The sequence below is a fragment of the Anomaloglossus baeobatrachus genome, chromosome 3 (genome assembly GCF_048569485.1).
Source record: "Anomaloglossus baeobatrachus isolate aAnoBae1 chromosome 3, aAnoBae1.hap1, whole genome shotgun sequence".
NCBI lineage: Eukaryota > Metazoa > Chordata > Amphibia > Anura > Aromobatidae > Anomaloglossus > Anomaloglossus baeobatrachus.
This window is the reverse complement of record NC_134355.1, coordinates 327,855,600-327,869,583: the sequence shown is the minus strand read 5'-3', so window position 1 is coordinate 327,869,583 and position 13,984 is coordinate 327,855,600. Positions and strand designations below refer to the sequence as shown.

The 13,984-nt window shown below is 46.0% G+C and overlaps 1 protein-coding gene across 1 annotated transcript in view; it reads left to right on the top strand.

Annotated features, from left to right (window-relative positions):
- The first annotated feature begins 4,290 nt into the window (after window positions 1-4,290).
- The window catches only part of LOC142297230 (uncharacterized), an 87,277-nt gene continuing 77,583 nt past the window's right edge, over window positions 4,291-13,984 (top strand). Inside the window, exons 1-2 of the mRNA XM_075341488.1 lie at window positions 4,291-4,296; window positions 6,965-7,157. Coding sequence (XP_075197603.1) covers window positions 4,291-4,296; window positions 6,965-7,157 — 199 coding nt within the window. The remainder of the gene's footprint in view (window positions 4,297-6,964; window positions 7,158-13,984) is intronic.

Here is a 13,984-nt window from a genome sequence, read left to right as displayed (position 1 = left end):
AGTTAAAAAAGTTTTAAAATTTTTTAAAAAAACCTAAAAGTTCAAATTACAGGGTTAAAAAAATAAACAATATACACACATTTGGTATCGCCGCTTCAGAAATGCCCAATCTACCAAAATATAAAATCAATTAATCTGATCGGTAAACGGCATAGCAGCAAAAAAAATGCAACCGCCAAAATTGGGTTTTTTGGTTGCCGCAAAATGCAATAAAAGGCGATCAAAACATAGCATCTGCGCAAAAATGTTATTATTAAAAACGTCAGCTCGAGACGCGAAATATAAGCCATCACTGAACCCCATATCCCGAAAAATGAGAACGTTACTGGTTCAAAAAATGGCGTAAAAAGTGACTCACTTTTTTTGGACAATCTTCTGAATTTTTTTGACCCCGTAGATAAAAGTAAACCTATAAGTGTTTGGTGTCTACGAACTTGTACTGACCTGAGGCATCACACCAACACATCAGTTTTACCATATAGTGAACACTGTGAATAAAATATCACCCAAACAATTGTGCAATCCACTCTCGGAAGAAGGGGAGCAAAAAAAAACAAAACGAAAAAAATACCCGGGGGTGAAGGGGTTAATAGGTCGGATACAAATATGGAATAAATGATAAAGACTGGCAGAAGTCTTAGCATACTGTTGAGTTTATACTGGTATTTAAATAGTTATGTTTTGAAGGGTTTGTAAAATACTAAATTATTTTTAATTATTAGAAGTAAGCAGCAGGGGGTGCTGTTTAGAAACTTGCACTGTATACAAGTGTGTATGTATGTACGCAAATGTCCGACAAGCGGAAGTCGTGTGAGTATGGAGATGCAGATTAAAATGAAACATAGTTAAACTTAATTTTTTTCTGGTGAATTTATATGGAATCCTCCAGAAAATGAGCCCTGTAGGAACTCATAAAAGAAAGTTGCACTCTTGAACTAAATGAAATATGTCATTCTTGTGTCTTTACAGCGTATGTGTCTTGGAATCCTAAATTATTTTCGATCTATTGAGAGAACCCTAACAATTGACAGCTGCGGTCTCTCCAGCACTTCTGGTAATCTGGCACACAGTGCATGTGAACAGTCATGCTGGGTAAATGCTACTCAAGGTGGATCTGGTATGACAGGAGGACTTGGATCTCATCAGTATATGTACCAAACACCAGCAGACCTCCAGGTATTACTTCAGAAGGATATAACACATCTCCTACATTTTCAATCATTAAATGGGTTGTCCACAACTAAGACAACCCCTTCTTGTTCCACATCATTCTGGTTTCAGCATTGTTGGGACTTGTGTTCACGGGGCTCATCTGACGTTGTGACGTCATGCGAGCTCCGTGTCCAATCATCCCCAGTTTCTCTCTCTTTGACTTCAGACATAGGAATAATCAGCAGGAAGTCAACATCAGCCGCAACTCTCACTTCCTGTTAATTAACTAATTTGTCCGAAGGTGGGGAGAAAGAAGCTGGCAGTGGTTGGACGTTGGGCTCATGTGATGTCACAATATCATGTGAGTCTCAGGAACGTGAGTCTCGACACTACTGGACTGGTGCCAGCACGGGAGGTGAGTATAGGCTTTTTTTATTTTACATGTGGAATCAAAAAGGGCTGTCCTAGTAATGGAAACCCTCTTTAAAGAGACTCTGACACCACTTTGATACAGCTAAAGGTGGTAGAAAGTAATGATAGAGACACTGATTTCAGAATTGTCTGTTTTATGTGCCTATGGTGTTGTTATTGTGAAATTTGCCATATTAGTTGCAGCGCTTGCATTCCCCTTGGTAATCCACCCTTCCATCACTTTCTGGCAGCCCTCGCGCTATTACTGTGCATAGCTAGAGACTTTCTGTGAGCAGCTGGTGGGCGTCAACTCATGAATAATGAGGACTCCTGAGCATAACTGAGAAATCCACATGTCTGTCAGTAGTACCTCATGCTTCATCATTAAAGGGTTTGCTCACAGTCTTTAAAGGGTAAAATTGCAAAGTGCTTGCCAAAACAACCAGCTTTGCAAGCAATGTACTTATCTTTTCTCAAGAACAGAGGGATTTTTATTCTATTGTTTACTTGATGGCTATAGTCTCAGTGTGGCCAGTTACCTAGGCAAAGAAGAAGCGCCATTTGTAGGTGTAACACCCCCGGGGTCGGGGGATTTTAACCCGACACGTCGCCGGGCCAGGGATGCAGATCCTCTGCGTCGTCACGGGCTGGCCTGGCCCGGTTTCGTGACCCCAATACGTACAGAAGGGAGGGAAGGCTGTGGATGGGAGGCAGGATGGAGGATGGGGGTGGTAGTGATGGTTAGGAAAGTCTTTTATAATCATGATGCCACATGTGGTACGCGGCCAGGGACGGGCCACTGCTGCTGGTGCTGCTCTCCGAGGCTGATAGTGAAGGTCACAGCCAGGATGGTATCGCTCCCCACAGGCAGAGTGGGATTACCCTGGGAGGATGATGGAGGATGGATGGGGGTGGTGGTAGTCCCCATTGGCGCCGCAGTGCTGTGCGCCGGCGCCGGTAAAGGAGACGCAGAGACAGGGGCTGTGGTTCCAGATCTTTTACTCACTGATAGTTTAGACGCTGCCCCAGAGTACTGGTCTCAGCCATGATGGCCTCCAGCCGATCCCGGATCTGTGAAAGGTCAAGTCCGATGTGTATCAGCCTATGAGCTCTTCCTCCTTTGATGCGCTAAGTATAAGACCCCCATGGCGTGAAGCACTTGGGGATCCCGGTGTCAGTAAAGTGTCCCGTTCTGTATGCTGATAGCGCGGTTCCGATGTGGGGCCGGTCCGAGACCTCAGTCCTGGATCCAATATGCTATTTGGCTCCAGACTAAGTGGGACAGGTCCGGTGACTTTTCTAGCCGTTCCCCGTGACTCTTGCAGAGTTGTTAGACAATGTGAAGTATGCCTGCCCTAGGGTTCTTGTGACGCCTACCTGGAGCCATGGACTCAGGATCGGGGAAAAAGGTGAATAGAGGCAACCGCCAACAAAGCAGGAACCCAGACCCCGCAACTCTTTAACCCGTATACAGGAATTTTTAAATTACGACAGGGCCCAGGTGATCATTGCCCGTGGAAGACTGTGGTCCTGAGAAGAACAGTAACCAAGGAGGTTCAAATCCAGAAGGTAGAACAGGGACAAAATTCGTCAGGTTGGAGAGTGGTCAGATATCAGGCTAAGGGTTAAAACAGGAACTAGCAGCGAAGTACAAAAACGGCAGGCAGAAGAGTGGTCGGGCAAGCAAGGTAAGGGTCAAAACCGGAGTTAGCAGCGAAGTACGGACACAGCAGGCAGAAGAGTGGTCAGGTAGTCAAGCTAAAGTCAATACACGGGAATACAAACAAACAGCAAGGAACCAGAGTCTAGCAGGGAATTACAGGACTATATCTGGCACCTCCTAGCAGAAGGGAGAAAGCATAAGAGGGGTGTGGTGCCTTCCCATTGGCCCCAGCTGAAAGGTAGTTACTCCAGCCGGAAGGTACACACCACCACAGTCAACCAATGGTACTGCAAGTCCTAGTGAAACCCAGCCTAATAGATGAGCCTGTGCCCAGCAGAGCCACTGACTGCTCCCTCATCCCCAGCGCCACCCACAGTGGTGACGCTTCGTTGTCTGGTGATTGAAGCAGAAGTCGACTCCGGTGGAGACGTGACAGTTCTGTACCCCGACAGTGTCGGACTTGTGGAAGCAGCCGCCTGCTTCTTCCCAGCGACAGTGTTGAACGCCTTGGCCCACAGAGCTGCTTGCGGCACCTCCGCTCTGCTCTGTGTCTGTAGATGTTCTCCTCTTGTTGTAGTTGTGTTGTGTGTTCCAAGCTGTTGCCCCCAGCTGCTAGCGGCTGGTTCACTACTCTCACTAGGTCAACTGTGTGCTCCTGACTCCCCCTGGCGGTTGTTTCACCGTGACCCTGAGTCCCCAGTTCCAGTGGATCGGGGAGCCCCTGGTGCGGTGGCATCCTGTAAACCCAACCGCTGTAGTGAACCCCTACTGTGACCCGACCCTGGCCCGGTTCCCATTGGGGAGGGCAACACACTGTAACTGCGTGTGGATGTTGGTGAAAACCGGTACTGACGTTCCCTGGACCCGGGATAAGTACTATACCCTAATGGAGGTGCAGTACCCTGTGGTGCCTGAAGCCGCAGGGGCGTCACATAGGCTTTATGCTTTAGCGAGTGCTTGTGGCATATTGAATCTAATTGCTCCAGTCCCCTAGCGCTTCTAACATGCTGCAGAAGCTGAGCTGACCCTGTTAGCAGGCTGGGAAAGCGCACAATCAGACCATGATGAAGGTCAGAACCGTCAATCTTCAGGAGCGCACCAGCAATCAGGAAGCCTGGAGGCAGTGGAGCGCTGCACTCCTGAGAAGGGAACATAAGAACAAACCTGTATTTCTTGTTACACATAATTAATAAAAAAAAACATTAAAAATTGTTTTCCAGCGCTGATCATTATTTGATTTAAAAAAAAAATACTCCTTATTTATTGTTTTGTTTTTATTTAATTTAAATCCTTCTTCATGGCTTTAATAGAAGTTTAATAGAAGCCTGAACTTATAATTATTTTGTTACACTGGCGTCCTTATCCCTAATTATGCTGGTGTTCCGGTGCTTGCGTGCACCGATACCACTTCACTCACCTCTCTCCCCACTCAGCAGGGACACCTGCTGCACTGCTGCCAACATGCGTCTCGGTCCCTTGCTTTGCTGCATTGCCGCTCACGTGTAGTGCAGTCCCCGACTTTGCTCCACGGCTGCCAACATGTGTTTCGGCCCCCGTCAAGGTACCTAGGCCCCAGGGCCTGCACATGTACGCAGATTTCCCTGGCCACTAGCCTAGGATGTGCTCATGCGCACGCTCCCCATCTCTTTAAAGGGCAGCACACGCAACTTGAAAATGTGGCCCCAGTCTACTGCTGGAAAGCACCAGGTTTTTAAGGCTCCCTTCCCTATTGGGAGGTGCCTGAACAACTCATTAGGTTCCTAGCCTAGTCCTGTTGTGTTGGTCCAGCCTGTTGCTCCGGTCTACCTTTAATCAGCCCCATTCCTGCCTGTAATCCATTCTTTGTCTGCTATGTTCCCAAACCTGTTCAGCCTGTTCCTATACCTGTCAAGTCCGTGCTCCTCGACCTGTGTTCCTGTACCTGACTTGTCAGTATTGCTATACCCATTCAGCCTGTGTTTCTGTACCTGACCTGTCCGCGTTCCTGGACCTGTTCAGCCTCTGTTCCTGTACCTCAAATATCCAAAAATCTGACCTCCACATCCAACAAATGTGAACAGGTGCCAGCTGAAAAAACATAGTAACTATAAAATGCATACATCTTCACACTGAAAAGCCAAAAATGTATAAGGGTTCCCGGATTACAGAGATTACCTTGCCGTTGGTTTCCGGGCTTACATGCATTGGCTAATACATAAACTAAATATCTCTCTTTTGCAGTAATGTAACCATATTTTTCCCTTATACATTTTTTACTTTTCAGTGTGCAGCTGTATGCATTTTATAGTTACTGTGTTCCTGTAACTGACCTGTCTGTGTCCCTGGACCCGTTCAGCCTGTGTTCCTGTACGTGACCTGTCTTTGTCTCTGGACCCGTTCAGCCTGTGTTCCTGTATCTGACCTGTCTGTGTTCCTGGACCCGTCCAGCCTTATTTCTATCTTATCTAAAATTCACTCTACCTCTGATGTAACCAGAAAGCTAGATGGCAAAATTGAAACCTGTTATTCTCTGAAAAAAACACTTAAATACTAACAAGAAAGAAAAAATAATAATCCAGCTCACCAACTGCCTTGCTGATAGTATCCAGTTCCTGAGCACGGAATGTGGCTAGGCAGCCATACAATTGTAGAGAAATGCAGCAAATTTCCAGCGCCAGGAGTAGCTTGATTAAAAATTCAATTTATTAAATATAAAATAAAAAAACAGCAGGTACAGCATATGTCGGATGGCTTGAAGAACAACGCGTTTCGACGCTCAGGTCTTAATCATGTTCCTGAGCGTCGAAACGCGTTGTTCTTCAAGCCATCCGACATATGCTGTACCTGCTGGTTTTTTATTTTATATTTAATAAATTGAATTTTTAATCAAGCTACTCCTGGCGCTGGAAATTTGCTGTTTTTCTCTACTTAAATACTAACACGTGCATTTATATTACTCAACAGTGTATCTCTCTCTCTCTCTCTTTCGCTACATATATATATATATACTAGCTGTTTTCAGCCAGCTAATGCTCGGCACGCCCATTCCTATGTAATTAACGCTGCTGGCGATTAATTAAACTAAAGTTAACAATGACAACATGTAATGTGCGGGGGGGGGGCGGAGCCGCATGTGGTAATGTGTGGGGGTGGAGCTGCATATTTAATGTGGGGGGTGGGATTAGTGAGTAACCAAGAGTAATCACAACGGCTCATATATATATATATATATATATATATATATATATAAAAAAACACAGTATATTTATATCATAGGGCACTGCCCACCTACTACACCAATACACATCCTATCTGTGGCTTTGTCTCCATCCTGCTGTTCAGCATCCAGCTCCACTCAGCTACCACAGACATAGCCTTGGTAGTGGCACCTGGTGGCTACCTGCAGCAAAAATCTATCCACACACACACAATCAGTGGCCCTGATGAAGAATCAGGTAACCACTTAGTCAAGCCCTCTTCGGATTAAACCCGGGCACCACTGACATACCGGCGTAGAGCATGACATTTTATTTCTGTGAATACAAAATTAATGAATAACGGCACTTCATGTTGACATTATATATTCCACCATCTTTCTAACAGTTCTTTTCAATTTGATTTTATTTACTTTTATATGACTATCTAGTTATGCAGAATTTGATCATCTGGGATTTTATCAAGTAATTGCAGGATTTAATGAATTTTACCGTTCACTGCCATCAATAGTAAGTACCAATTAACATTTTATCTCACCTCTAGATTCATAGTGCTCAATTCATGGAGTTTTCAGAGGTTGAGAATCACAATGACTTCTACACAGTTGAAGATGGTATAATTCACACGCAGGATCAGAGAGGAACGTATGTGATGTATGATGCTGCACTTGATGACTTAAAACAATTACAAGATCAGTTGTTGCTGTTAACAACTCTCTATATTGAGAAAGACCGAAGTAAGATATGCTATATTTATTGTGACTCCATTACAACTAATAATTAGTATTGCTTTTCTTATCAGTATGATATTCACAACTAGCAGATTACTTGCACAATCATTTCCAAGAAAAGCACAGTACAAAGTGATTGGGGAGATGGAAATAAGAACATGACCTATTGTGTAAATTTGCAATGGTTTTTATTTTCAGATTATGATCTTTCTAAAAAAAAATAAAAAAAAAAATAATAACGTGCAGTGTTTACAGTGGCCACTGGTTCTATTTTAGATTCATACTTCCTGTTCTTTCAGGAAGAGTTTACAGCAAGCTCCTTATCATCAGAGGCAGGATTACAATGTCAGGTAAGGGGTGCTTCACACACAGCGAGCTCGCTGCCGAGATCGCTGCTGAGTCACGCTTTTTGTGACGCAGCAGTGACCTCATTAGCGATCTCGCTGTGTGTGACAATGAGCAGCGATCTGGCCCCTGCTGCGAGATCGCTGCTCGTTACACACAGCCCTGGTTCGTTTTCTTCAAAGCCGCTCTCCCGCTGTGACACACAGATCGCTGTGTGTGACAGCGAGAGAGCGACAAATGAAGCGAGCAGGAGCCGGCATCTGACAGCTGAGGTAAGCTGTATCCAAGATAAACATCGGGTAACCAAGGTGGTTACCCGATATTTACCTTAGTTACGAGCCTCTGCAGCTCTCACGCTGCCTGTGCTGCCGGCTCCGGCTCTCTGCACATGTAGCTGCTGTACACATCGGGTTAATTGACCCGATGTGTACAGCAGCTAGGAGAGCAAGGAGCCAGCGCTAAGCAGTGTGCGCGGCTCCCTGCTCTCTGAACATGTAGCTGCATTACACATCGGGTTAATTAACCCGATGTGTACTGTAGCTATGGTAGGAGAGCAAGGAGCCAGCGCTCAGTGTGCGCGGCTCCCTGCTCCCTGCACACACAGCTGTGCGCTGGTAACTAATGTAAACATCGGGTAACCATACCCGATGTTTACCTTAGTTACCAGTCTCCGCAGCTTCCAGACGGCAGCTCCGTGCAAGCGCAGCGTCGCTTGCACGTCGCTGCTGGCTGGGGGCTGTTCACTGGTCGCTGGTGAGATCTGCCTGTTTGACAGCTCACCAGCGACCATGTAGCGATGCAGCAGCGATCCTGACCAGGTCAGATCGCTGGTCGGATCGCTGCTGCATCGCTAAGTGTGAAGGTACCCTTACACCTCTGTGCACAGCTGATAACATTATAGGTGCCAATCACAATAGGTGATGTCACACCTGACCCTGCTCCCTTCATATTGACCTTTTTACAAGCTCATAAAGGTCCAGCACAACTTACCAGCGATCCCAACAACGATAGGGATCGCTGGTAAGTTGCTAGGAGGTTGCTGGTGAGATGTCACACTGCGACACTCCAGCGATCCCACCAGCAACCTGACCTGGCAGGGATCGCTGGAGCGTCGCTACACGAGTTGCTGGTGATCTCACCAGCAACCAGTGACCAGCCCCCAGCGCCGCGTGGAAGATGCTGCGCTTGGTAACTAAGGCAAATATCGGGTAACCAACCCGATAATTACCTTGGTTACCAGCGCACGGAGCTACACGTGCAGAGAGCAGGGAGCAGCGCACACTGAGCGCTGGCTCCCTGCTCTCCTAGTTACAGCACACATCGGGTTAATTACCCGATGTGTGCTGCAGCTAAATGTGCACAGAGCAGGAGCCGGCACTGACAGTGAGAGTGGCGGAGGCTGGTAACAAAGGTAAATATCGGGTAACCAAGGACAGGGCTTCTTGGTTACCCGATGTTTACTGTGGTTACCAGCCTCCGCAGAAGCCGGCTCCTGCTGCCTGCACATTTAGTTGTTGCTGTCTCGCTGTCACACACAGCGATCTGTGCTTCACAGCGGGACAGCAACAACTAAAAAATGGCCCAGGACATTCAGCAACAACCAACGACCTCACAGCAGGGGCCAGGTTGTTGCTGGATGTCACACACAGCAACATCGCTAGCAACGTCACAAAAGTTGTTCGTTAGCAGCGATGTTGCTAGCGATGTTGCTTAGTGTGACGGGGCCTTTAGGCTGTGTGCACACGTTGCGTTTTTTACCGCGGAAACGCTGCGTTTTGAACCGCAGCGTTTCAGTGGCAAATTGCATGCGTTCAGCTTTCCCAGCAAAGTGTATGGGAAAGCTGAAAAATCAGTGCACACGCTGCGTTTCTAAATGCAGCGTTTTTGATGCCAAAAATCGGTGCGGAAAGAAAAGCAGCATGTCACTTCTTTTGTGCGTTGTGGCTGCGTTCTCTCCCCCATTGAAATCAATGATGTGGGGTCAGAACGCAGCTACACCGCAGTGACCTGCTTTTTTGTTGCGGTCCGCGGGCTTTGTCGGCACGCCAGAATGCAGGCATTTACCTGGAAGTGAGGTCAAGAGGTTTCCTGTTGACCTCACTTCCAGGCAAAGTTCAGGAAAGCCCCCGGTGTCGCCAAAGTGCCCCGACCCAACAAAATCCAACATGGCCGCGCGCACAGTAGCGCACCGGCCGCCCTGCTCCTATGTTATCTGTCGCATGTGCCTTGAGACATGCGACAGAAAAATGCACCCAGGCCCTGCCCGTTCACCCCAATTCCCCCCGGTGTCATACATACCTGTCCGGTCGCAGCGCTGATCCCCCGCGGCTCCCACCTCCTTCACAGCAGACGCCTGCCGGTCACATGTGCCGAGCAGCTGACAGCCAGCACTGTGTTCAGTGTGAGCTGTGCTGGCTGCTCGGCACTCTGCAGCTGTGACCCGGGGAGAGTGGGTGCAGATTTTTGCACCCACTCTCCTCAAATGGAGGGTCTGCCCTCCTAGAAAATGGGGGATACGTTCCCTGAACGTACCCCCATATTCTAGAAGGTCCAGAGCCGACGTGGGACATCCAAATGGATTTCTGCGGACCCATTTTTTTTTATTAAATTGGAGAACAAGGGAATGATTTGGGGAGTGTTTTTTCTAATAAAAAATTTTTTGTTGTCTTTTTTTGCTTTTTTTTACTGTCAATTAGTTATGTCGGGTGTCTGATAGACGCCGTGACATCACTAATTGCTGTGCTTGATGCCAGGTGACATTACACATCTGGTATCAACCCCATTTATTACCCCGTTTGCCAACGCACCAGGGCGCGGGATGAGTTGGGGCGAAGCACCAGGATTGGCGCATCTAATGGATGCGCCACTTCTGGGGCGGCTGTGGCCTGCTATTTTTAGGCTGGGAAGAGTCCAATAACCATGGCTCTTCCCACCCTGAGAATACCAGACCTCAGCTGTCAGCTTCACCTTGGCTGGTGATCTAATTTGGGGGGACCCCATGTTATTTTTTTTTTATTATTTTTATTTATAAATAAAAAAAAAAAACCTGGGGAGCCCTCCAAATTGATCACCAGACAAGATGAAGCTGCCAGCTGTGGTTTGCAGGCTACAGCTGTCTGCTTTACCCTGACTGGCTATCAAAAATAGGGGGGACCCCACGCCATTTTTTTTTTTGTTTTTGTGATAAAAACTAGGCTAGGCACCCTTTAGTGCCACATGAAAGGTACTAAAGGTGCCAGCTTAGAATATGCAGGGGGGGGTGGGACGTTGTATATATATTTGACCTCCATTGACGCTTTTTAGGCTGGATGCCCACAATCGGGGTTTGCAGCGTTTTGGGCGCATAATGTTTTCCCTACGTCCATGACGCTGCGTTGTGCAGTAGAAGCACAGTGGAAGGATTTTTAGAAATCTCATGCCCACTGTGCTTCTTTTCTCTGCAGCATAAACCGACCTGTGAAGCAGCTTCCCGAGCCTCAGCATGTAAATATATGCTGCGGAGACAAGAGTGTTCTCTGCAGGTAGAATAGAGCTCCACAGCAGCCTGAACCCAAATCGTGGGCATGGGCAGCTGCGTTCTCCCGTGGGAAACACTCACATCTCTGCAGGAAGGCTGACACTGTGTACTGGACGCCGTGTCGCTGGATCATGGCCACATAGCCCAACAGTGAGAATATTGTTGCTACAGCTACATTTTGGGGGAAGTAGCTGTGGATTCAAAATGATTAATATACTCCTGAATAAAATCCTTGAGGGGTGCAGATTCCAAAATGGGGTCACTAGGTACCCAAGTCTTAAAAAACGCACCTAAAAAAACGCATGAAAAACGCATGAAAAACGCATGCGTTTTCGATGCGTTGTTTCTCAAAAAGCATTGTTTACAATTCTCCCCTCTGCCAGAGGGTGCGTTTTTTTCCGCACGGAAAAAAAAGCAACGTGTGCACATACCCTTACTGTGTTCGCTCCACAGGTGTTTTCCAGAGACAAAATTGTCTCTGCACCTGTAGATGAATTCTCAAAGGGGTGTAATTGCCAAAATGTGGCCACTTCAGGTGGTTTCTACTTTTCTGGCACTAAAGCTGGGTTTACACACTGCAACATCGCAAAGGACATCGCTGTAACGTCACCGGTTTGGTGACGCAATAGCGACCTCCCTAAGTCTCTGCTAAGTCTCTGGTGAGCGTTCAAACAGGCAAACCTGGCCAACAACGCAACAGCGATCCGGACCTGCAGAGCGACCTAGCTGGTTGTTGGGGACGTTGATAAGCAGCCTTTTGAAAGGGAAGTTGCTAACAAAGTCGCTGCAAAGTCTTCACACACTGAAACTTCAGGCTGCACAGCGGGAAACAAAGGACCTAGGAATGGTCCTGAATGATTTGTAATGATTACAACTTCACAGCAGGGGCCGGGTCGCTGATAGGTTTCACACACTGCAACATCGCAAACAACATCGCTATTGCGCCACAAAACCGGTGACGTTACAGCGATGTCGTTTGAGATGTTGCAGTGTGTAAACCCAGCTTTAGGGGCTCTGCAAATGGAGTCCACAAAGTATTCTAGGATAATCTGTGCTCCAAAAGTTAAATGGTGCTTCTTCCCTCCCAAGCCCTGTTGTGCAGCCAAACAGTACTGTATAGTTAAAAGTGCGGTATTGCCACATTGAGGAAAAATTGTGCAATATATTATGGGACCTTTTTTTTACCTATTCCCCTTTTGACTATTGGAAATCTGGGGTTAAAACAACACTTTAGTGGTAAAAATGTAATTACTTTTTCTTCACTGCTCAATAGTATAAAATGTTGTGACAGACCTGTAGTGTCAATATGCTCACTGAACCCCTATATGAATTCATTGAGTGCTGCAGTTTATAAAATGGGGTCACCTGTTGGGGATTTCTGATATTCTGGCACCTTAGCGACTTTGCTAATATGACATGGCACCCCCAAACCACTCCAACTACATCTGAACACCGAGATTGAGCTCCTTCCCTTCTTCACGTTGTACTGTGCCTCAAAAGTAGTTTTCGACCACATCTGGCATTGTGGCATAGTCAGGAGAAATTGCACAACAAATTGTACAGCTTATTTATTTATGCTACCCTTGTGAAAATGAAATATTTGAGGGTTAAAGCAACATTTTTTGTAGTAAAAATGTATTTTTACAATTTCACGGAATTTTGTGATGCACATAGGGGTTCGAGGTGCTCGCTACACCTCTAAATCAATTCCTTGAGCAATCTAATTTCCAAAATGTTGTCACTTGTAGGGTGTTTCCACTGTTTAGGTACATCAGGGACTCTCCAAATGCAACATGAGGTCTGCTAATGATTATACCCAGTTTTGCGTTCAAAATCTCAAATGGTGCTCCTTCCCTTCTGAGCCGTGCCATGCGTCCAAACAGTACTTTTCCTCCACATGTGGGGTAACAGTATACTCATGAAAAATTGCACAACAAATTGTATGGTGCATTTTCTTCTGTTACCCCTATGAAACTGAAAGATTTAGGGTTAAAGCAACATTTGTGTAGTAAATATTTATCTTTTCATTTTCACTGCTCAACATAATAAAGTTCTGTTAAGCACCTGGGGGTTCAAGGTGTTCACCAAAGATCTAGAAAAATTCCTTGAGGGGTCTAGTTTCCAATTTAGGGGTTACTTGTGAGTGTTTCCACTGTTTAGGCACATCACAGGCTCTGCAAATACAGCATGGATTCACTATCAATTCCAGCCAATTTTGCGCTCTAAAATTCGATTGGCTCTCCTTCCCTTTCAAGCCCTGACGTGCACACAAACAGTAGTTTTCCACAACATAAGGGGTATCTGCGTACTCAGGAGAAGTTGCACAGCAAATTGTACAGTGCCCTTTTTCCAGTTGCCCTTGTTAAAATGCAAAATTGAGGCTAAAGTAACATTTTTGTTGTAAAAAGTAAAATTTTCATTTTTTTTCATTCCACATCGCTTTATTTCCTGTAAAGCACCTAAACTGTTAATAAACTTCTTGAATGTGATTTTGAACAGTTTGAGGGGTGCAGTTTTTAGAATGGAGTCACTTTTGGGTATTTTCTGTCACCCAGAGCCCTACATACATTTTGTGCTAAATTTCCATTATTTTCACAAATAAAGGCAAAAAATATTATTTACCACTATCATGGGGTACAATATGTCACAAAATAACCTTTTAAGAACCACTGGGATCCGTTGAAGCGTTCCAGAGTTATAACCTCATAAACTGATACTGGTGAGAATTGTAAAAATTCGCCTGGTCATGACAGGATGGGGGTTGAAGGGGTTAATTTATGCAATGTTTTGGTTCCTGTCTGGGGCCTTCAACTTTTGTGGAGTGGTAAAATTGTGAAGGGCAATTTGTGCATAAATCTCCCAAGATCCGGTTTCCGTGTTTACATAGTGAAGGGGGTGGTGGAACATGTTTTCCCATTTTCATTTTAAAAATATCCAGTTTGATCCGTTTCACTGATGACATTAAATGTTG